General features: G+C 36.5%; 1 protein-coding gene across 1 annotated transcript in view; it reads right to left on the bottom strand.

Annotated features, from left to right (window-relative positions):
• LOC145998328 (uncharacterized) overlaps positions 1 to 18,884 on the bottom strand; it is a 103,514-nt gene that overhangs the window by 55,431 nt on the left and 29,199 nt on the right. Inside the window, exons 9-13 of the mRNA XM_083134733.1 lie at positions 18,646 to 18,865; positions 17,150 to 17,274; positions 14,571 to 14,707; positions 7,354 to 10,765; positions 1,409 to 1,878 (exon numbers count right to left, since the gene is read on the bottom strand). Of these exons, the coding sequence (XP_082990859.1) occupies positions 1,409 to 1,878; positions 7,354 to 10,765; positions 14,571 to 14,707; positions 17,150 to 17,274; positions 18,646 to 18,865 (4,364 nt within the window). The remainder of the gene's footprint in view (positions 1 to 1,408; positions 1,879 to 7,353; positions 10,766 to 14,570; positions 14,708 to 17,149; positions 17,275 to 18,645; positions 18,866 to 18,884) is intronic.

Genomic DNA, 18,884 nt, shown 5'->3' with positions numbered 1-18,884 from the left:
CACTGATACGCATCCCATGTTATGGGAGGTCCATGCTCAAATTCCACCAGAATGGCACTGCTTTTCTTGGTGTCACAGAATATTACATTATAAAGTGAAAAATCATGGGAAATTGCCTTTATAATTTTAAAAGGTGGTTTTGCTCATTCATTCATTCTTTACTTTTTCTAAAAAACTTTAAAATATATACTTCTTCCGTGATTATGTGTAACATTTATACGAGGCACCATTAAGCCTTGTTTCCATGATTATGAAAAACTAAATATGCTGACCAAGGCAGTAATTTATTTTATTAAAAACATAAACATTACGTTTAGTTTATGTTTTTAATAAAATAAAAACGTAATGTTTATGTTTTTAATAAAATAAATTACTGCCTTGGTCAGTATATTTAGTTTTTCATATGAGGCACATTCAACACCCTCACACTAGCAGTTAGCAGAACAAGATTTCTTCCATTAAGGATTTTACACACTCCAAATATGTCGTATTATTTGCTCAGTAATACATTTTAATTATTATTTTATTTTTCCTTATCTTTTCTTTCATCCAAAGTACGATAAAAATCATAACGTGCCTTCATTATCTGATGAGCTTATTTCAACCTCATTGCACATTAGGGTCGCCATCTTGAATGAAATACTGTTGCCATATTCAGGAACTGCAGGATCAAAGCTTTGCAATGATATATAACTTGAGAGTTTTCCGTAAACATGAAAAATCAATGCAAGTGTCCCAAAATTATGGAACGACCCTGTACGGTTTCATGTTGGCTGTCTGAATTATTCCATGCATAATACACGCCACAGTTTTTGGAGGCAAAAATTTTGGAAAAAAGTGTGCATTATACATGAGTAAATACAGTATTACCGATCCCCACTAATACAGATACTTTAAAATTGTAACATTTAAAAGTTGTTAAAAATATTAGTGGATGGGTATTCCACCCCAGTTATAAGCATCAATTTAGCAGGGTTTTGATTAAAAAATTACATCAGAATATTAAAATACACATAATACTTGTGAAAAATCAATCCAAACTTTGAAATCTGCATAACTTCCAGGATAATTAGACTCTATGAAAGTATCTCGCTAAACCAAAATGCCCGAAAAGGATCTGCCAGTATCAGTAACTAAAATAATAAAATCCAACCGATACTTTCTGATATTGTTACCACTGGTACAGATACACCGGCATTAGTATTGGTTCAACCATAGTTCAGAGTAAACCATTCAAAACAACTGGACCCAAAGTCCTAACCTTGTATTTAATTTGATTTATTCCCCATAAATTATTAAAGATTATATAATTCCATTATCATCATCATTACTTGTAGACAATTAGGCTAATGCAAATATTAAAGTTGCTTGCTTACTTATGCTGTACATAAAACAAAAAACCAAATACCTTTGACTAGTCTCTTCTTGAAGTTGTCGTAGCTGACTGGTAAACTTGTCTTCTGAGCACTTAAGCTCAGTTTTCAAATTCTCTATCACTTTGGTAAGTTGCACTTCTTTCCCCTGCAACGCAAGCAGTGTTTCGTCAAGTTGGGTTTCCAGTTTCTCCTTTTCCGACAATAACCGTTCCACTTCTGTCCTAGAGTTTTTCTCCCGGTCGGTCCTCTCGGAGACTTTTAGTTTGCACTCCTCCAACTCTGAGCTTAAACGTGACACAGTTTCCTCAAGCTCCATCTTTTCTATTGACAACCTGTCAACTGTACACTTTAATTCCTTGCACATATCCACATTAGCACTGTTCTTCTGCACAGCTTCATCCAATTTGGTTTGAAGTTCACCATACTTACTATTCCATGCCTCTTCACATTGTTTGTTATTTTCCTTCAACTCTTTAATTTCCCTCTCTTTAGAAGCAAGAGTCTGGAAATAATAAAGTGATTAACAATTTGCAATTACTTGCTTCTCAAAACAACACAAGAAGTCTTGATCAGAATAAACTTTAAAGAAACGTTTGTCAACCATCACTAATTCTGAAAACTCTAACAATGAATCTAAGAATAATGTAAAGCAAACTAGTAATAATTATATAAAATCACGGTTTTATTATAATTCTGGTGTATATTTTGCTTATCAAACGATCACCATCAAGTATTGACATGGATGCACAATCCACTGCTATCATAGAATGATAAGCTTAAGATGTAATGTGGCCCTCCTCTATGGCATACCAGTAACATCATTGCCTTGTAATGAAGGGGTCCCAGGTTCAATACCTGGTGGAGGCACATAGTGGTTCGGATCCCATTTTAAACTGTAGTTCCAGTCCCAATTAGCCAATCTTTGCATAAAGTGGACTTAACAAAAACTCAAACATAAGATGTAATACCTATTATTAGAGGCACATATTTTTGGCAAATAAAAAAGCAAAATTTTGGTACAAAAACCGAGTCAATTTCGGGTTCAAAAGTGGTAAATAAAATAAAATTTTGCTGTTATAGCGATGAAAAAGCAGGATATAAAATGACATTTTGGTTTTATAAATGTTAATATAATCCCAAATTTGATTTTAAAACTGCACTACACAAAATAAACATATTCCTTCTTATAGCACATTTATGTTGTTACCAGAATATTAAGTTTATTCCTGTATAAAGGGGTCCATTTTTGCTTCTCAAATATTTACAGTAGAATTAATCAATTTTCCGTGAATTGCATAACTCGCAGGATAATTCTGACTTCAGAAAGTTTTGATTTGATTTAGTTCATTTTAATTCGCGTTTTGTGCCTCTTGGCTAATTTGCGAAGATGGGGGATGAGTGATGAAATGATGAAATTGATGAATGGACATTCACAAAAAACCAAGCCAACCAAACAACCAAAACAACAACAACCGGGATTCGAAATCGGGACCATTGGCATTGCAACGCAATGTGCTAACCACTTGGCCACAGGGTCGGGCTGACTTCAGAAAGTGTCGCGTCAGTAAATAAACTCTAAATTTCGTGTTTAAGAGTCTATTTCGCATTTTACAGTTCATTTCGCATTATTTTGTGACAAAACAAGGTAGGAAAATGCACCTCACACCTTTCAGAAACATGAAAAATTAACATTACAATGTGTTATTTCGAATTTCGTGTTTTTGTAAAAAAACGGAATATGCATGCCTCTATCTATTATAAACTAAGTTGTCTGAATTCGAATTCCCATCCCTATGCTTTTATATTTTAATAACAACTAACATCTGCGTATGATCATACAAGCATACATTTTTAAAAAATGGTATACTTGTAATTTAATATCTGCACAAATGATTCTTCTGTGTTTGCATACTAATTATACACCACTCGGATGAATGCATACGAAGAAAATGAATGATCAGAAAAAGTACATGAAGAAACATTTAACATGTCCACAGAAATGCAGCCTAACATGATAAACATAGGCCACAAAGACACTGAAGTATGTTACCTTATGTGATACAATGAATGAAATTATTAATAAGAATAATTCGATTAGGGGCATTGTGTAAATACAATGCAATATCAGCTGCAGTGATGTGGACAACGGTTCCTCAAATTCATATATCAAAATGCATTTAAATAAAATAAAATAAATTACATGCCACTGAAAGGACATTAACTTTGTTACCACCATTTCATCTACTTTCATGAATTCTCACAATGGAAGCGACAATAGAACAGTGGAGTGAAATTTTAAATTGTTGAACTTTTACATGTCAAACTTTTTGAATTTCCTAAAGAAAGTTCAAGTTCCGTAAACTACAGTGAATTTGTTTCTTAAGTCCACTTCATGCATGGAAATGGTAAATGAGACTGGACCTACAGTTTAAAGTGGGTTCTGGAACCTCTATGTGCCTCCAACAGGTATTGAGCCCAGGACCCCTTGATTACAAGGTGGCAACGTTACCACAATGCCATCAGGGAGGTCTGCAAACAGAAGACAACACCAACACAGACTGCATTACACACTCAAGTTTTCTTGGCTGTACCTCCAATATCCTCAAAAATCCACAAATTTGACAATCCATAACATTCACAGCATTATTTCCAGCAACATAAGCAACATGCAATACAAAAAAGTTAATCTAGGCAATTCATTGGTATTAAATTATGATGCTAAACATTTTCTTTATCACAATTATGAAGAAGCAATTACAGCAAGGAAATGTGAAAATAAAAGAGAGAGAAAGAAAGACAACTGAAACTTGGCATGCAAATAATATCAACAAATTATAGCATTTCACATTCATAAACATGCTATATGCAACTTTTCAAAAATAATTTATGCAGTAACATTGAATATGATTCGTCTTGTTTTAGCATATTACAAAACATAAAGTGTTACTATGTAACTGATCTATTATCACTTTAAGTGTAATGTTCTCTCCATATTTTCTTTGTACTAACATTATACGAGGGTTGCTGGAAAAATTTCTGCAAACTACCACCAACAGTGGCGCTCGTGTTCTGCTATTATAAAAATCGGAAGAATAGACCTTTTTTATGTTTAAATTATCTTTGATTGTTCGATTAAGCCTATTCTTTTATTTTTCACAGCAGTTTGAAGAAGTAGTTTCATGTGAGAAATGGAAATTTCTCGTGAACACTTTTGCGCAATGATTTCTTTATGATTTCAAATGTAGTTTAACACCGAAAGAATGCATCGAGCGACTTCATTTAGCTTTTGGGGATGAAGCACCATCCAATAGGACTGTGTACAATTGGTCTTCCGAATTCCAGCATGGTCGCACATTTCTCAGTGATGAACTTTGTGAAGGTCGTCCATCCACGTCTGTTGTTGCCAGTAATGTTGATGCGTGTGTGAAATGATTGAGAGAGATCGGCATGTGACGTACCGTGAGATTCAGGCATCCTTAAACATTGACATGAAAGCAATACATACGATTTTGCATGGTCATCTGAACGTACAAAAACTTTCAAGCCGTTGGATCCCACACAATTTGACCGAAGCTCAAAAACAGGCTCGTGTAAATTGGTGTAAAGAAATACTCAAAAAATTCAACCGATGCAAGTCAAATTTTGTGTACTACATCGTTACAGGGGACGAAACTTGGATCTATTCATACAAACCCGAAACTAAACAGCAATCCACTGTTTGGGTGTGTCAAAGTGAGCCGAAACCAACAAAATTTGTTCGTTCAAAGAGTGCTGCCAAGCAAATGATTGCTAGTTTCTTCGGTTATACCGGACATGTGGCAGCAATAGCTTTAGAAGATCGAAGGACTGTAAATGCTGAGTGGTATACAACCATCTGTTTGTCAGAGGTCAACAATGATTTGCGTAAAACAAACCCAAATCATAGCATTATTATTCACCACAACAATGCCAGTTCCCACTCAGCACACCAAACTGTTGATTTTTTGTCCAGTAAAAATGTCGAATTAATGACTCATTGTCTGTACTCAGCTGATTTATCACCTAATGACTTCTTTTTGTTCCCACATATAAAAATAAGATGCATGGTGAGCGATTTGTGTCGCCTGAAGCAGCTGTTGATGCAATTCCGAATGGCTGTTTCTGAGGTATCAGCTTCAGACTGGAAAAAAATGCTTTCAAAATTGGTTTGAGCATATGCAAAAGTGTATCGATCTTAAGGGTGAATACTTTGAAAAACAATACAGCCATTCCCATTCCAAGAATTTCACGTCTTTTTTCATATTGATTGCAGAACCTTTTCCAGCAGCCCTCGTAGCATACATATTGATTGATTTGGTTGATTTTACTTCACTTTTCTGCCACTTTTGGCTAATTGCAAAGATGAGGATGAGTGACGATGAGATGAAATTGACGAAGAAACACTCACAAAGAACACCAATGCCCAGGCTGTGATTTGAACCCAGGACCCCTGGTGATGTAGCACACTGTGCTAACAACTACTCCACAGTGGCCGGCTCTTCCTAATAATTATGGTAATTTCTATAGGTCAAGATTCAACTGGGAAGCAAAAAAAATAAAAGTTAAGATGTACAGTGCAAACTCAAATTTACATTTTTTAAGGAACGAAGTTAAAAAAACAACATAAAATGCACAAAAACTTAAAATCTGGGAAAATTTTATAACATTTTGCTTTATTGCAACCATGAAGATTGGATGTATAATGCAGGAAAATGTAAAATGGGATTTCACTGTATTTGGGTATATAATTAATATGTAACATGTAGTGATTCGCAGATTTTAACACAACTGCTGTCTTACAATCAAAAGTCTGTTAGATTCCTGCCAGGTCAGGGTGTGCAGGGTCACAAAATATCAGCACCAGAGTAGAGAAAGAAAGTTTATATGCCAATTAACTTTGTAAAATGATTTTCTGATTTTCCGTATCACAGAGGCTCGGCCACATGTCAAATGGTAATTAAGAGTAGTGGAATCCCGATTTTACATTTTACCACATTATACATTCAATCTTGATGGTCCCAACATGGTAGAATGTTATAGAATTTTCCTCGATGTTACATTTTCCCGCATTTAAAAGTTTTTTTTCAGCTTGGTCCCCTGAAAAGTGTAAAATCGAGGTTTCACTGTAAATAATTCTGGAAGTTTTATGCACACAAATCGTTAAGTGAAAGACATTTCTTGGAAATGGCAGGAAGAAATAGTGTGCCGAATTTGAGATTTTCACAGTGTCAGATGTTTAAGTATATCTGATTGAGACATGGTAAAAACTAATTTAATAATAAGTTCTAACATTCACTACTATTCAAATTGTTGCCAAATTACTGAAATGTAATGGCTACTTTCAATGTAAACATAAAGCCACACACATGAATACAAATAAGGTTACTCTTAAAATAATGTTAATAATTGTAACTAAAAACTTAAAAAAAAGCAAATTAATATCAAGCAAGCTGTAAATAAAACACTGTACATACCAACATACAAGTCAACATGCAAAAAAAAAAAAAACAACAACATGATCTTGAATCACCAGTGCAGTATGTAATTAACTGTACTGTTCATGCAACTAATTATTGATTTTACAGCAGCAAAGTATTACGCATTTCACTAAAAATACATCAAGACAAAGCTGTTATTGAATACAGGAGTGCGCTAACCAAATTTTCAAACAGACAATTTGAAACAGGTGATAAATGTTGTGAAATGGGAACACACTATTCCTGATGCAAATCGGAACATTCTTCATTCCAAATGGAATATTAACACCAAAGCAAATGCCTAACTCAGTTATGACTTTTCAAACAGCACAACTTTCATGCCAGCCACTCATAATTCAATGCACATTAATATGCTCATGCAAGCGTGACCAAATAAAAAATTCCATCTACGAATGCAACACAAATAAAAATCTACAGGTGTGTGCGTATTGTGTTCATTATACGCATAAACTAGGAGCTACCTTAATTTCATCTGCTCTGCTCTCGGCTGATCTGCCATAGTCATCAGTGTCTTCCTTTTCGCTGCGCACCTCCATCAAATTCATGTCCGTGTCCACAGGAATAGTACTTTCTTCAGCTTCTAAATTAGAATTTGCACACTGCTCTACACTTTCCAGCTGTTTAACTGTCTCATCTGAAAACTGGGAAAGCAATGTCTTTAAATCAGCTTCGTATCTTTGTTTAGCAAGTTTTAACAGCTCCTTAATTTCACCTTTCACGTGCTCACACTGTTTCACACGCGATTGCTGATTCTGTTCAAAACTGACAGTATCACTAACAGCAAGACACGTACATATAATTTCACTCACTAATGTTTCCAGTCTTTGTCCTAGAAACGTCAAGGTAGCTATCCAAATTGTATGACACACTTTTAATTTCTTCTTCCATAAATTCTGAAAATTCTCATAGTCCTTTTTCAAAGTGATGGTTATTTTCTCTTCCTCGATGCAGGATGAGTTTAAGTTTTCACGCATCACAATTTCTTCTTTCAAGTCATTAATAAGACATTCACTTTGTTGCAAAAGATGGGAACATTTTCTCTGGTTTTCGTGAAACTCGGTAGAAAAGTCATCCTCCCAATCCTTAACCATCTCGTATAAACCGTGAAGTGAAGAGCGCAGTGCCTTCAAAGATTCGTTCGTTTCAGTCTTAAATATTCTTAAGAAATCTACGTACTTCTGCTTCAAATTTGCTTCAGCTATGCTTAAGGCTCTGGAATACTCTTCCTCTATTACATCGATGTCGCTTATTACTTGCTTTTGTTTGGCAGTTTCTTCTTCCAAAGTCCTATTTCGCTCTTTCAACTCACTTAGCACCTGTTTCAAATTGTCACACTGGCTGCGGAGAGTTTCGGAATCAGCCAGAATGATGCCAAATTCCTGTTTCATGTTTTTGTTGTTCATTTCGTACTCTTTCAGCTTGTCTTCTAGCGTTGCCTTGTCTGCCTTGCAATGATTCAAGTCATCGCTTTTTTTACACAATTCATTTGACAGGTTAGCAATTTCCTGCTTGTAATGCTGTATGCTATTTTCATGAGCTATTTTACTAGCCTGAAGCTGAGCTTTCAGCATATCAAGCTCCGTGGTCAAATTTTCAGTGTCCTTTCTCATGTTATCGATATCGCCCCTAACCCGTTCACCCATTAACAATAAGCTATTGTCGTAATCCTTTCTTGCCTTCTCTAGCAAATCGCTAAGCTCCTTCTCTCTAAACTGCAAATCGCATATGCACCTTTCTTTGGCAAGTATGTCGTTTTTAAGGCAGGAGATATGCTCCTCTTTCTCCTCCATAGCTTCACCCCATTTCTTATTTACATCCTCTAGTTCCTTTTTCTGAACGTTACTCACCTGTTCCAGCTGGCCTGCCCATTCCTTCTCTGCTGCCTGCATCTTGTCGTCGAAGTCGAGCTCCTTCAACTCCATCTCTTTGTCAAAGTTCTTCAACAAAGTCGATAAGTTCTGGTTTTCTTCTTGTAATTTTTTCACACTTTCCTCGCTCACTTCGAGAGATGACGTAAGTTCCTGACACAAGGTAGTCGCGGAGGACTTTGTCTGTACCAGCTCCATTTCGAGTTGCGTCTTCTCCATTCGGATCGATTCTAGAGCACTGTTTAAGCTCAGGATACTTCTCTGTAATTCCTCTCTAAGTTCTTCCTCTTCTTTAATTCTTCTATTCAAATTCTCCTCCTTGATAGTCGCCATTGCTTTAGACATCTCAGTGTTCTGAGACATTACAACATCTAGTCTTGCTACAAGGTCACTGTTTTCGCTGCTTAAAGACTCACATCTCTCACTAGTGTCTCTCTCTGAATTACTCTTTTCTGTAAGCAATTGTCTCAGATTATTCACAGACTCAGCCAGCATCTTCACCTTCAAGCTGTTGTCTTCTAATCTTTTACTCTGGGAATCTAATAGAGAGTTGATTCTGTTGTTCGTTTCAGATACATTTGATTCCATCCTTCTCTTTATGTTTTCCAAAGCATCCTGCAGAAGCAAAATGCAATTACCTTTATCTTGGTCAGATTTACACTTATCATTCAGGTTCTGCTGGAGCATTTGAATCTCTTTCTCACTTTGACTCACTTTGGATAGTAGAGTGCTTTTCTCTTCTTCCAGTTTCTGCATGATTTTCTCTTTACTTTCGAGGCATGCTTCCATGTTATTGTGCAAACTTTTCTTTTCCATTTCCCTTTGTTGCTCGAGATCTGCCAATCTGGACCGAAGTTCTTGCTCTCCGCTCTCCTTCTCAGCCAACTGCTTTTTTAAACTCTCCAAGGAGGTGACAGCGTCCAAAAACTTGTGAGCAACAACCTCGTATCGTTCATTTGCGATTCTCGCAATCGAAACAACATCGTCGACCTGTTCTCTGGTTTCCTCTTTCAGAATCTGAAGCTGATGTTTCAGCTCTGCTATCACTGTCTGATTCTGCTTCAGAGAATGGAGAATGTTTTCTCTTTCTTTCATAGCCTTCCCTCTGCTCCTTTCCACTTCTTCAAGCTTACTCTGTGTTTGCTTCAGAGCTTCATTTAATGCTTCAATCTCGCACTGCATAGTTTCGATTTGGGACACCTTAGCTTCGTTGTCAGTCTTTAGTTGGTCCCGCTCTTTAATGACTGAATTGAATTTTCCTTCGCCATCGGTCAGTTTCTCCTTGTACTCATTCAAATCTATTTGTTGCTTCTCCAAATCATTTTTATGGTCATTCTGCAGGGACATTACGAGCTGATCCTTGTCGGAAATATCCTTCTGGTGCTGCTCTACAATACTTTCGAGCTCAGCCACCTTGTGGGCCTTTTCAGACATTTCCTGTTCGTACTTCGTTCTTAGGTGCTCTGCTTCATTACACTTAGAAGCCAAATCATCCTCTAATAAACCAATCTTAGCTCTCATTTCTGTAGCTTCTTGCTTAATGCTTTCTAGTTCCTTCAACTTTCCTTGCAACTCATTCTTTGATTCCACAGCTTCCTTCAAACTTTCCTCGAGCTCTTGAATCTTCACTTTCAATTCCGACAGAGTTAACTCGTGCTTGTTGAACTCTTCGCCTTGCTTCTCAACCTCCACATTTCTTGCCTTAAGCCTTTCATTAAGTGCATTAGCACTATGCACGCTCTGCGTCAACTTCTCTTCTAAATCTACAACATGCTTCTGTGCAGTGTCACATTCTACCGTCAACGATTTAATGTTATTTTCTGCAATCTCTACCTGTTCTTCCAATTTCTGTGCAGTCAGATGTGAGTCATGCAACTTTTCTTCTAGATCTTTAATCACATTATCTTTCTCCTTCACACAGTCTGATATTTCTTTCTTCAAGGCTTCAATCTTGTTTTCATATTCCATAGTTTGTTGCTTGTGCTTTTTTTCCTCATCCTGTTGACTAGAGCAAAAATAACATTACATTAGCAAACTGGACATTGAAAATAACATGAAAAACAAGTTCAATAAATACACACAGTAATTGTCAAAAAATATACATACAAATATGATGCTTTCATGAAAAATAGAAATACTGAAACCATAATGATATAAAAACATATTTAGTAATTCCAGATTTGATCATCAATAGACATAAATTATTAGTGTTTAAATATTAATATTAGGGCTGAGCCAACACTGATGTATCGATATCAGAAAGTATTGGAAATTAATCACAGACACTAACGTCCGTTTTTTTTTCCACTACGAAGTGGATGTAAACAAAAGCGTGTGTTCCAGAGAACGCCAGTGCAGCCCTATTTGGTGGATTATGGCAGCAGTCTCTCCGCAGACCTTTTGCATCCTGATAAGATAGTCCATTCAATGCCATCTCAAAACTAGAGTTATACAGCATTGTATGCTGTTCAAAGCATTTAGTAGCCTTATCCTTGCTTATGAATTCATAACCATTCTTTAGTACAGCACCTACGATGACATTCACTCATTCAGATTAACAAAATTTCTGCTACTTGTCCGTCACTCTGTGTTGTGCAGTGTTGCAAATTCGCAATTTAAGTAGTCTATAGTCTTGAAACACCGGACTAGACAGAATTAGAAAACATGATTTCGACAGCTAGTGACTGACGTGGGAATCTCTAGATTACACATGCATTGGATGTATATACTACAAATAGGCACACACATACTTTCAAACTTCATGCGCTTTATCTAGAACAGTAACATCAACCCATTACAAAAGATTGTAGGGAAAATTTTGAGAAAGGCACTGTGCTTTGTGCAAATACAACCAGTGATGCTTAAAATCACACGGAATGTTACTTTATCATTTATTAAATGTTCCACCTATGCTTCCTTTTCTTTACTTCCCAATAAAACATGTGCAGATTCCAGGAATCTGAATTCCCCAGCTTGTCAAAGAAAATGCCAGATGTATACACTGGCAACTGCTTTCAAGAAGGAATTTGTAGAGGGCGGGGACACAAGCTTTTGGCGTTACAAATGGGCAAACTTTGCCATTCTGTGTTGCTACCCAATCTTTATAGAAACATCGTTACCATTCCGTAATATTACAAAGCTGTTATTGTATCTAACTGCTATACAGCCAACTTCGCAACTACAAAGTTTTATTAATGTTCCAACATGTGTGTACGTAATAAGACCTTCACATTTATTGTATCTAATTCAAACAGGGAAAAATTAAAAGTTGGAGATACTACTTTTCCTGGTCAAGAATCCTCTGAAACATGGTTACCCTCAAGCACACAGCTATTTATAGCTTTCCTCGACCCCTGCAAAACCTGCCCCATTGTCATCGGTTGTGGTGTGGTTCTCGAGATTTTGTGTAGTGTTTATATTGGTTGCATGTATCGTTGAATGTTGATGTGGTTTCAACAGCAAGTGTTACAAAGCATCTCCATTTGAAACCTTTAACAAGTGGCGATAACAAAATTGTGCTGAATGTGTTCAATTATCTTACACAGAAAAATCCAGTGTTGTGTGGAATCGTTAACTTCTGAATGCACAGGTGTTTTGAAAACAAGCATGTATGTAGCCCGCAAGGAAATTCAGCTAAATGGTACAGTGGTTACTCCGAAATAACAGCCGAACACAAATGCAGAGGACACATTTTATCCGATTTTGGACTTACTACCATCAGAAGTAAAAGTGAATGCATTTTATCTGGATATGAGTTTGCCTACGCTGGATAAATTATTGAATGATTGATTTGGTTTATTTTACTTCACATTTCTGCCATTTTTGGCTAATCGTAAAGATGATATGATGAAATTGATGAAGGAACACTCACAGAGAACATCCATGTCTAGGCCGGGATTCGAACTCAGGACTCCTGGCATCGTACCACACAGTGATAACCACTCCACTACGGAGCCCAGCAGGATGAATTATTGTTTGAAATCAGTAATAATACTGATATGTGCAAGATTAGTCGTCCCGACGTTAAATTAACTCCTGCACGATTTCAATTTTGAATTCTTAAGACTTCTTACATGTTATATTACCCATCGAAGAGAACTGACATCATTGGTAAGTTATTTCTTCTTTTTTATTATATTTTTTCATCTCTCATATTTAAAACATTGTTCATTTTAAAAACTAATATTTGCATTTAAAAAGGTCACTCTAGTTCTGACATGTGGAAAATACTGACACTGAAGATAACATGTGCGCTAGGAGGGAGGAGCAAGTGATGGCAAATAGAAAGTGGGCACCGCACGCATTAATACAAATTTCGGTAACTTATTGGCCACACCTACTTTGTTTCAAAGCTGGATCCATACTTCTCCAGGGTCTCTTGTGGAGTTCACAAAAATACCACATAACACTTTTGCATTCTATATATCCTGGAAATTATGCAAAATGCATAATTATCTTCTTTTTACAGCAAGGTTGTGAGAAGAAGTGGATTTTGTGATCTCATGTGCAATTATAATTGATTGATTTTAAATTATGGGCACATAAGCTATTTGTGCCTGTCACACAGTATGGGAACAAGCCCCTTAACAAAAATGAGGATACGACCTAATAAAATTAAATGTATTTTCAAAAACTCAAGACTTCTTAGCAACTTAAACTACCCTATCTTCAAGGATAAAATCTTCATACCTAGGTTAAAAACTGAGGCTGCAAAGGGTCACTCAGCACACATATTGGGACAAACACACGACAACATGACCCCGCAGAGGATTATACTGGCTGTGGGTCCAGGCACCAGAGCCTTGTTGATCTGAAAGATTGCAGTTCCAGGGGATGTGTAATTATGATTATTTTAAAGGAAGTACTATGAATTGTTATAATTTTCAAGAATCAGTATTGATATCAATAGTGGTATTGGCTCAGCTCTAATTAATATCCATGTAAATAGAAAGGAAAGCCATACAATGGAGGAATGGAGGTGGACTAGAAAGCGTGTTATGGAGCATTTTACATATTCCAAATAGAATTGGTCTGCTTCTAAGGAAAAAATAATATGAAAATTCAGACCTCTATATGCAAACTGCGGTTACTGAACTCGAATGGTAGTATCGGCATGTTAATTCAGTCTAAGGGGTGATTGCATAATTAATTTGTGGGAAGAAATGTACTCTAACTGAAATTGAGAATTTGTACATCATAAAATGGCATCTTTGGTGGGATCAGCAATGAAAGCTGTTTATTCTGATGAAATATTGTGGTTTGCACAATAATGCACGTATCAGTTTGGGTTAAAAAGTTGTAGAACATACAAAGGCTTTATCACCTTCACATCATGTATGGATATAATTACAAGTAAAAGTTCAAGTCTTCATTCTGCATGCTATTCAATTATCTACATTTACATATCTTGAACAATTTAATCTCTACTAACTACTCAGAACTATAACAAAAAACACAGAGTTCCTCTACTGCTTGCATCAAAGAAGCAAAGGCTTTGATCTTGAAGAAACAAACTCTGTGCAAATAACTGCTGTTAATAAAGATACTTTTATCATAGAATAATAATTCTATATGATCCTGAGTCACAATACTGGCTATAGGCAAGAACTTTACTTTTACATATCTCTGTGCATTTAACAAGGATAATATGGTCAGTACTGTGTTTCAGAATAACATTTTTACCATTCTAAATTTCAAGCTGTTAGTCTGCCATCTTCAAACAAACCATTAAAAAATGGTATTTCAAAGTAAAGAAACATTTATATCATTAAAATACAGTTCACTGTAGCAACTAAAAAAAGTACAAGAACCTTTTCAACATTTCTTCTGTCCATTCATCCTCCTTCTTCTTTAAACTTTCATTCATTTTCTTCTCAGCAGCTTCCAGTTTTTTCTGCATTTCATGCTGCATTAGGCGAATGGCCTCAGATTTACCTCGTGAAAATTCCTGGAATTACAACAAAAAGACTTGCTATATTTGTATCTACATTAGTATATTCTTAACACTTCTCTCCTCTTTCCAAAGGTTGATTGATTTGCTTTATTTTACTTTGTTCTTGTGCCACTTTTGGCTAATTGCAATGATGGGGATGAGTGATGATATGGATGAATGGACACTAACACATCCATGCCCAGACCAGGATTCAAACCCGGGACCTCTGAAGACATAGTGGGATGTGATAACCAATCTGCCACGGGGCTCGGTTCTTTCCAAAGGATAAGAGTAATTCACAATTATGAGCACATATTGTGAAGTTAAATCTTAGCAAAGTGTCGATGTAGACACATCCACATTACAATATTGTAACAATTATTAATAATCTATTACAATCTATACAAAATTTGTATAAAATGGTCTTACTTACGTGAGTGAGTATTGAATTTCGAAACTACGTTTCGGGGTTCGACTGCCCACTTCTTCAGGTTCCTTTTCTTCTAGGCACAAATAATTTTATGCTGCGTCAAGAGTCTTAAGGCGTCAAGGCAGCTCTAGAACAGGTAAGGGATGGAATTAAATACTACGGGACATATGTGGATGATATTTTAATAATAGGGAAGAAGGATAGGTTGGATAAGGTATTTGAATGTTTGGGGAAACAGGATGAATGGATCAAATTCAATAGAGAAAACCTTGTAGATGATAAAATTAATTTCTTAGATCTCAGTATTAACAAGGCGTGTAAGAAAATAAGAATGGGGGTATATCATAAACAATTAGCTGGGGACCTGTACATCAATAAATAATCGGAACATGCAAGTAGGGTTAAAAGGAACGTATACCTCAACTTCTTTATTAGAGCAGGAAGAATATGTAGTGGGGAGAAAGAAAAGGTAAGGGAAGAGGAATGGATAATGGAAGTAGGAAGAAAAAATAGATTTAAGAACCATGAAATGAAACGCATACAAGGAATGCACAAAAAATCATTAACTGAGAGATGATTAAAGATAAGAATGAGGAAACAAAGGGGGGGGGGAGAAAAAGAGAAAATTAGTTTTGTAGGGATCCCGTATTTCAAAGGGTTATCCGAGAAAATTGAGAAAACAGTAAGATAGTATGGGATTAGATGTGGGATGAAGGTCCCATGGAATATAGAGAAATATTTCACTGAATATAAAAAAGGAGGAATAGGGAAAGGAAACCCTGAGGAAGGCAAAGTCGTATATAGGATTAAATGTGAATGTGACAAAGAGTATATAGAACAAATGGGAAGAAGTATGCGTATAAGATGGGGGAACACGAGGCCGACATCAGGGAGGGAGTCCCCAAAACCGGATTGTCCAAACACACAATCGTAAGCGGACATAAGATCGTAAAGAAAGAGGTTATAAGAAAAGAAGACAACAAATTGAATAGAAATGTCTACGAGACTGCAAATATTTGCACGGGGAGAAGTAAAAAATTGAACAGAGATGATGGAAATTTAGAGGAGGGATGGGTGAATTGTTTTTCAAAAATGGGATATAACAAAGAAAGAAAATCGTAAGATAGGATTCCATGTTACTCCGGAAGTGGTCCCTGTGACCGAGATGGAACGAGAGTTTGAGTTGGATTGATGACACAAGTAGGGGAAGGCAGAGTGGAGGAGGAGGGGAAAATAACCTTTACGACTTCTCAGTCAGGAGTAAACTTTCGGAGCAAGCTGAACAACAGGAGGTGTCTAGTCAGTTTAATAGGATCCCGGGGAGAAGAGGTTTTACAGAAAATGGGCTACACCTTGAAGCAGAATATTTAGCTGGGGGGTTTTAATGGAATTGTGAACTGGTTTTTAACAAGTGTTTTTAACCAAACCTTTTAACACCCTTGATGCAGCATAAAATGATTTGTGCCTAGAAGAAAAGGAACCTGAAGAAGGGGGCAGTCGAACCCCGAAATGTAGTTTCGAAATTCAATACTCACTCACATAAGTACGACCATTTTATACAAAATTTGTATAGATTGTATTATACAGTGAGTAACTCACACAACACATAAACATGTTAATAATCTATTAATAATATGAATAAGGATGTTTAGTTTCTTTCGTGTCTAACCTTATTTCATTTCTCAACAATCTCATGACTGTGTACATAATATTAATTGTATTGTGAAGCATCTGGCTGCCACAAAGAAAACCTGGATTTGAGTCCCAGGGTGGGAATTTTTCTGGCTATGTCTCTACACAGAGCACCTCTAGGACTCTCGGGTTTCAACCCTGAACAGTAAGTTAAGTGGTAGATTTCATATCATCAACAGTTAAGTGGTATATTTCATGAATCATATCATGAAGTATTAGTCACACCAATCACCCACTGATGACAAAGGCCATTTAGATTTGAATCCCCTTCAATTTAAGTTTGCTCTGATTTGAAACATTTATACCATGTATTATTGAAATGATTCTCACCCTACCTGTATCAAGTTTTGTTTCTCTTCCTCTATGCTAGTTTCAGATTTCTTCATCTGGGATTGAACTTCCGACAGTTGCTTTTCATGGGATGCTTTCAGCTCTGCCATTTCATTTTGTAAAGCTGTTGCTGAAACGTAATTATAAATTATTAATCTAGCTTGCCTACAAAGAAAAAAATAACTCATTCTATGAAAAATACATCTATGGTTCCAAAACAAGTTTTACCCACTCCCCCCATCAACTAGGAAGCATTCCATAAAATCATGGGTAAAGAAGTGATTGTGATCGAGCCCTATTGCTAATAATTCATGCATGCTTAGGTGGAGGGGGAAGGGTAAACAAAGACACCTGTCACATTCTTAGATTGTATTCAAACTCTAGGAAAAGGAGGATTTAGTGACTATCAGTTTGGCAACAGTGCGCTTGTTCTATGTTCCTAAGGCGTAAGTCCTTGACCAATTTCTACTTGATGTGCTATATGAAGTTTTCCTTCCTGTAGGTCAAGGAAGGTACGACAAATGTAACTTGCGCATCCCCTCTCGGCACTTAGTTACGCCTCCTCTATCCTCTCCCATGAAAGGTCTACCCACAGGAAGTTCAAAGTTGGTTTGTGAATGAAACTGCTGCAAGAGTAAGGAAGAGGTAAATTGGCTGATTGATTAATCTGGTTTATTTTATTTTGCATTTTCTGCCCCTTTTGGCTAATTGCAACAATGAGGATGAGATGATATGATGAAATTGATGAAGGGACACTCACCAAGAACACCCATGCCCAGGCTGCGATTCAAACCCAGGACCCTTAGGTACAGGAAAAGGAGAGGGAGAAGTCGCATGGCCAATCGATCAGTCTTCTGGCACATTTTATGACACCAGCACAGTTATAAAAACATACAAAGCAGGGAACGGGAGTTATGGCAAACATTAGACTGAGATAAATGACCCATTAATTAACATGGCCTTTTGCCAAGAACTGGATGACAACATATAAAGGTGAAGAGTGATAGTTTCAGACCAGTTGATCATTTAGGTATTTCAATACCTGAAGAAGAAAAGAAAAAAATGTATAAGAGAGTATGAATTTCTAGAAGTTTCAACTTTTCTCAGCAGAAACAAAATCTTCAACCGGTCTTTCTGTTCATGTGTTTATGATATCGGAAGTTTGATATTTCAAGAGAACAGGTAAAATAATACTGCCATAAGTGTAATGTTAAGTATCTCCCCCTCCTACAACCATTCAGTGCACAGATATCTCTCTTACTCCAGCTCGCCGTGAAGAAAAGTCAGTTTATGGCCTTTCCAGATGCTAGTGTCTGGCTGGACACTGAAACTGTTCCTGCATAAAATGCAAGAACATAATATTGAGCTTACACTGTATTTAAGTTGATACAAATGCAACTGAGTACCAATAAGAAATGTAATCACCATTATCACCAATACTCTATCAATCTGATATATTATTACCTAGCAGAAAAAAAATAATCCATTCCATAGAACAAACCTTTGGCACTTAGTTCTTCCTTGTCTGTATTCAATGTAGTCAACATGCTCTTCAGCTGCTTCATCTCTTCTTCCTTCTTCTCCAACTCCTGATGAATCTGCATCTTTGTCTCCGCCATAGATAGTGCAGCTTCCTCTTCACATTGTCGCACCTTACTCAGGTTCTCCTTTGCTGCATCCAGTTCCCCCTGCAGGGCACTTATTTGCTCCAAACTTGATTTCTATAAAAAAATCAAGAAA

The sequence above is a fragment of the Lepisma saccharinum genome, chromosome 14 (assembly GCF_977018435.1).
Source record: "Lepisma saccharinum chromosome 14, izLepSacc3.1, whole genome shotgun sequence".
Classification (NCBI taxonomy): Eukaryota; Metazoa; Arthropoda; class Insecta; order Zygentoma; family Lepismatidae; genus Lepisma; species Lepisma saccharinum.
This window is presented reverse-complemented; position numbering and strand designations above follow the sequence as displayed.